The 5,971-nt window shown below is 46.2% G+C and overlaps 1 protein-coding gene across 6 annotated transcripts in view; it reads right to left on the reverse strand.

Annotated features, from left to right (window-relative positions):
* Positions 1 to 5,971, reverse strand: part of Kiaa1211 (KIAA1211 ortholog) — a 271,096-nt gene that overhangs the window by 24,957 nt on the left and 240,168 nt on the right. For 4 of the 6 annotated variants that reach the window (XM_029563600.1, XM_008833300.3, XM_029563598.1 and 1 more), the window contains 2 exons: positions 3,323 to 3,487; positions 590 to 658 (listed from right to left, as the gene is read on the reverse strand). In XM_029563600.1, coding sequence (XP_029419460.1) covers positions 590 to 658; positions 3,323 to 3,433 — 180 coding nt within the window. In that variant the 5' untranslated portion in view covers positions 3,434 to 3,487. Of the gene's footprint in view, positions 1 to 589; positions 659 to 871; positions 954 to 2,073; positions 2,273 to 3,322; positions 3,488 to 5,971 lie in introns of those variants that run through there. The other 2 variants (XM_029563602.1, XM_029563601.1) reach the window with 2 other exon arrangements.

Consider the following 5,971-nt stretch of genomic DNA (forward strand, 5'->3'; position numbering starts at 1 on the left):
CTTGCATCTGTACATACAAGATTCTTCCTTACAGACTTGATACCATTCTAGAGTGCCTTTTCTTTACAGACTTGATACCATTCTAGAATGCCTTTTCTTTACAGACTTGATACCATTCTAGAATGCCTTTTCTTTACAGACTTGATACCATTCTAGAATGCCTTGATACTTTACAGACTTGATACCATTCTAGAATGCCTTTTCTTCTTTTGGTATTTTTGAGACAAGGTCTCCCTGTAGCTGGCATGGAACATGCTATGCAGAACAGGCTAGCCTCAAACTCATAGAGATCCGTCTGCGTCTGCCTCCTGAGTGCTGAGAATGCCTTTTTCAATGGATTAACAATGTCTTGAAGTACACAGTGAATTTGCATTTATGGAAACTACCAGTGTGTAAGACTCCCAAGGCAATCTGGAAGTGTAGCCATTTTTCAGAGAAGGGTTCAATACCAGAACTGTGTTGCCACAGAAATTGATGCTCCAACTTTAACCATTGGTTGTACTGGTTTATGAACAGAAAATGAAGCAGCAAATTTCAACAAAAAGGAAGTCATGTAAAGAGGCTGAAAATTAAGTTCAAATCCTACTACCTTCTCTTCCATCTCACTTCCAGCTCTGGGTAGATTCAGAGGACTTGGAGAACTTGGCGTATCACTGGACTAGAACAGAAGAGAGAGCACTCACGTTAAATTTGGGAACAGGAAGTTCTGGGCAAATAACCAGACACTTTATGCCTGGGCAGGGTTGCCCCCTCCTCCACACTACAGCTGGTCTCCAAGAGTCAACCGGGATCATGGTGAGGACTCTACTGAGAAGGACTATAAAGGCACAGGGGGCACAGTCTTCTTCTCTGACCTCAGTGCATTTCTTACCTGAGTAGTCCCCAGCCTTCAGTCCCTGTGTTTCCTTCCAAGACCTGAGAGAAGCTGAGAGGCTGCTCAATGGCCACCTTACCTGGGAAATTAGGGCTATGTTACATACAGCTCCAACTCTGCAGTTTTTAGCCTTGCTGGCAGCCTTCTGCCCTTCACCTGTGAGACCCCAAAGCAGACTGAGAAGAAAAGAAGATCCTCCCAGAGCCACATGCAAAGTGCTGGGTTGAGAGGGTGAAAGACGGGAGGCAAAGAGAAGGGAAAGGCTGAGGGTGACACTCCAGTATGTAGGCTTGCCCTAGAAACATCCTGAGGTCACCTACGTCTTTTGGATGGCCAGCTATACCATCTACCTTGTGCTGCCATATCAACTCCAGTCCATTCTATGCTCTGCACTAAAAAGATGTTTAGAAAGCACAAAATTAGGGCCAGCAAGATGGCTCAGTGGGTAGGCACAGACCTGATGACCCAAGATCAACCCCTGGATCCCACAAGGTGGCAGGAGAAAACTAACTCCCGAGAGAGAAAACTGACTCCTGAGAACTGTTCTCTGACTTCCACACATGTTCCATGGTATGCATGCGCAAAAATACACACACACAAAATTAACTTTCAAAAGTTAAAAAAAAAAACATGGGCTGGAGAGATGGCTCAGCAGTAAAGAGCACTGACTGCTCTTGCCGAGGACCCAGGTTCGATTCCCTGCACCCATATGGCGCTAACAACTGTCTGTAACTCCAGTTCCAGGAGATCTGACACCCTCTTCTGACCTCCGAGGGTATTTGCTCGACACAGGTGCACCTATCTACATGCAGGTATTACACGCATACACATGAAATAAAAGTAATAAATAAAATATTCAAAAAATTTAAAAACACATAAATCAGCTCCTGACACTTCCCTGCTTATTATTACTCAGGCTTCAAAACAAAATCTACCTTTTCCTAGCTTCTGTCAGCAGGCCTCAGCATTTGCTCTCCTTCAACCTCCACCCAGCCACACCTGACCAGGAAACAGGTTATCTTTTCGAGACCTGCTCAGTCTCACCTGGGCCTTTGTTCTGATTGCTGTGCCTAGAACAAGCTTCCACCTTGTCACCCCTTAGTCTGTTTCTCTGAAATTGCAACCCCTTTCCAAAGTTACTTACTGTCTTAGACTCTGTGCAGTCAACATTTTTCTTGGTCTGAAATGATTATCTTTACCTGTACATTGACTTGTGTGCTGTGTGACACCCTCTCATTAGGATGTAAATCACCAGAGGCCTTCCTGTGGCAAATCTTGCTCATCTCAGTAACACCCACACCTAGGACAAGGTCTGCTGAACAGAAAGCCTCTCTCTTCCTCCAGGCAATGGCACCACTCACTTAGATGATCACAAGTAACAGCAAGAACACTCTTCCATCTTTATGAAATCTCTGCATTAAAGTGATGGCTGTTCCTGCTGCCTGACTCTGGAAAGGTGGGGGAGAGCATTTTTAAACCTATGAGGAGGGATAAATGAACCCTGTCTCCTGCTTCACCCACCACCTAAAGGGTATCAACATGTAGGTGGCAGAGAGCATCATGGCCAGGTGCCAGCAGACAGAGATGGGCAGCAGGGTGGACTGCCCTCTTCACTTCCTGTCCTTGCTTTCCTCTGGAAATTGCTAGTCTTTTTTACTGCCTTTCTGACATATTAGCTGATAACAGGTATGCCCATTTTGATAACCACCAAAAATTCCAGCACCCAGACAGGCAGAGTGAAAATGCCTCGAACCGCCTCCCCTCCACCAGCAAAATAACCTGTTAATACTCAAAGGCCACCTGTCACTAGAGCACACATAGCTCTAGCTCTTTACGGCACTTTTGTTCCTTTTCTCATGAGCCTTCTAAAGGCATTTCTTCTGCAGCTGGAAGAACTCTTAATTCAGGATACCCTGAGGTCTTGCTGGACCTCTGCTTCTTTCTTTTTTCATTGCCCCTTAGGTTGGTCTAATTTGACAAGTAATTATTCAGTGCTATTCAGAGGCAGTTGCTAAGTCTTGAGGAGGAAGAGATGTGTAAGACCCAATTTGGCCAAAAGGAAGCCAACATAGAGATGGAGAGAAAACAGTAATATGAACAGACACAGAAGGGCAAAACATGGCAAAGTCACATTGTGAAAGTTCAGCGGAAATAACGTGGCTTGGGGGTGAGGCTAGTAAGGCCTTCCAGAAGAGAATAAGGCTCAACAACCTGAGCCTTGAAGGATATGCAGACAGCAAGAACATTTGCCAAGGGCCTGGGTGGCCTTCTTCATTGGCCCTCACTCAGGGCACCTATCCAAGACGTACTATGCCTCAGAAAAGCTCCTACCTTATTCCCTTCACCATTTCCCCTGTAGACCGTAGAGTCATCAGATGTCACTGTCCATTGCCCAATGTCCTGACCAGGCTTGTGAGAATCATTTTTTTTCCCTTGGAGGAGACTTACTTTGTTCTCAGTGTCTGAGAGGACAATGTCCTGCTGAGTCACAACTTCCATGGGACTGGTCAGGAACAAGTCCTCTTCGGAGCTAACTTCTGCACTTCCAGCCTTCTTCATGGGGATGGCATTAGGTGGCCGCTGCCCAAACTTGATATTCTTGCCCAACTGTCGCTGGGGAGAAATGAAGGGAAGACATTCTGAAGCAGTCTCAAAAGCCATAACCAGTTTCCCCAGCATAGCTAGGAAGCAACCAGGCATAAGCCACACACAGCTGCTTTCTAGAGGCACTGCCACGCCAGGGAACCTTGAGGCAGGCCTGCAGTGACTTCACTTGGTTTCCATTTTCAAGCCATGGGTTTTTGTTTCTCTAGCTACCTCTTGGATGGAAATGCCAACAATATCCAGAAGGTCTAGGGTCCATATTTCTAAACCAAGGCTGGAAATATATTTTTAATGTTTTGATCAAGTTACAGGAAAACAGACTCTTTCAGTGTGGGTGCCACATGGGAGCTCTCTAGCCCCTTCTGGGCACATTCCCCACCAGTCTTTATCCTTTCTCCATCTAGCTTGTGACCCCATGTCAAAACTGAATGCTCTGGTCACAATGGGTCACAGCCAAGGTGAAGAAGGTCCTGGGCCAGCAAGGCATTCCTGGTGAATGACGAAATCACACCAGGGGTGGGAAAGGTTCAGATTTCTTTGCCTTGCTTCAGCTACACATCATGAAATAAGGGACACAAGGAACCAGGGAGAGAAAACGGCTAAAGGTCTGGTCACTGGCAGGTGGTGGGTAAAAGGACAGGCTGAAAGGGGGAGAAATGGGCTAGAAATGGGAATCTAAATAGCATTTGGAATTAGACAAGGGCTGGACCAGAAAAGGAGCACTGTCTCCAGATGCTGCCCAATGTCTCCTGGGGTAAAGTGCCCCCAGCTGATAACCACTGCTCTAGATTAGGTACTTGACTTTTGTAGTCCATATACGGTTTTCTTTAATCTGTATCTTCAATAGTGATCTTTAATCTGGCTGATATGTAATCCAACAGAGCTTCCAACAAGAGCCTTAGCAAACATCTACTACAACCCCCTCACTTTGAAAAAAACAAAGGTCCAAGTTCCAGAGGGAAGAAGTGACTGACCCAAGTTTATGGGAAGGATGAGTGGCCACAGAGGAATCTGAGCCCAGGTCTTTGGACATCACATCCAGGGTTCATTAAGCTTCAGCAGCTCCCATAAATTTAACATTGAATTTCCTTCTTGTAGGGATAGTTACATAAAGATATGAGGTGGCATTTTAAAATATTTCTCTAAAGATTCATGGCAAAAGAATCCCTTGAGGTTAAATGCCTCCCTCTCCCTTACAATTCAATGAGATCAAGTCCACCGGTATTTACCCAGCTCCTCCCCCCACCCCAGCTTTGCCCAGTGAGCAGTTAGACTGCGGGTGCATCACAGAGCCCCAAGACTCCCCTCTCTATGCAGCCCCCTCCCCTCAGCCACCCAGCATGCCAAGTCAGGTGCAAGGCCTTGCATTTGGTCCACTGGGATTTCAGCCTGCACCTGGCTCCTAGCCACACAGGAATGGAGTGCACATCAAAAGCCCCCCATTCAGCCAGGGAAGGAGAGCTTCAGCAGCCCAAAAGGGTTACAGGTTGCTGAAAAAGGGTTTCTTCCAGAAACAAGTCCAGCAGGAAGCAGCGGTTAGTATCTACTCTAAACAGGTCAATAAGCAGGCACAGTTAGAACAGCCGATGATGGAAGTAGACAAGAGGACATGGAGTCACATAGCCACAGGCCTGGCTCACTCTACTGCCCTAGGGAAGAGGGTGAGAGTCTGGGTAAAGGACATGGGGGTAGCTCCTGTGTCTCCCAGCCCAGCCTTTCCTAGGAGTGCTGGCCACAAGCAGGAATCCTGTTGGACTGGGAAGACCTCCTGTTGGCAGGGTCTGCTGCTGGTGGTGTTTTAGAATGAGATGAGGGTGGGTGACTCCTTTCCTTCCCTCCCTCCCTTTCTCCTTCTCTTTTTCCCTCCCTCGCTCCCTTCCTAAAGATTTACTTGATTTTTATGTGTATGCTGTATGTCTGTGTGTACATAGATACTCGTAGGTGCAGGTGCCCACAGAGGCCAGAGGCCTCCTGGCATTACAGGTGGAACTACCCCATATGGATTCTGGGAACTGAACTCCTATCTTCTAAAAGAGCAGCATATGCTTTTAATCACTGAGTCTCTCTCTCTTCCTTCCTTCCTTCCTTCCTTCCTTCCTTCCTTCCTTCCTTCCTTCCTTCCTTCCTTCCTTTTTGACAGGGCCTTACTATGTAGCCTAGACTAGCCTCTGACTCTCAATCTCCTGCCTGTCCTCCTGAGGGCAGGGTTTATAGGCATTTGCCACTTGTCTGAGTTTTCCTTCATCAATTGATACCTTCACCATATAATAATTGCACATATTTATAGAGTGCAGTGTGATATTTCAATACGCGTGTATAATACAATCAGAGTGATTAGCATATCCATCACTTCAAATATTTTTCATTTCTTTGTGTTGGGAATGTTCACACTTCTCTTTTCTAGATATTCTTAAATATATAATTAATGAACTACAGTTGCCCTACTGTGCTACAGAACACACTAGAACTTAATCCTCCTCCTAACTGTAATGC

The sequence above is a fragment of the Nannospalax galili genome, unplaced genomic scaffold, assembly GCF_000622305.1.
Source record: "Nannospalax galili isolate Female #2095 unplaced genomic scaffold, S.galili_v1.0 scaffold433, whole genome shotgun sequence".
In the NCBI taxonomy this organism is placed as follows: Eukaryota; Metazoa; Chordata; class Mammalia; order Rodentia; family Spalacidae; genus Nannospalax; species Nannospalax galili.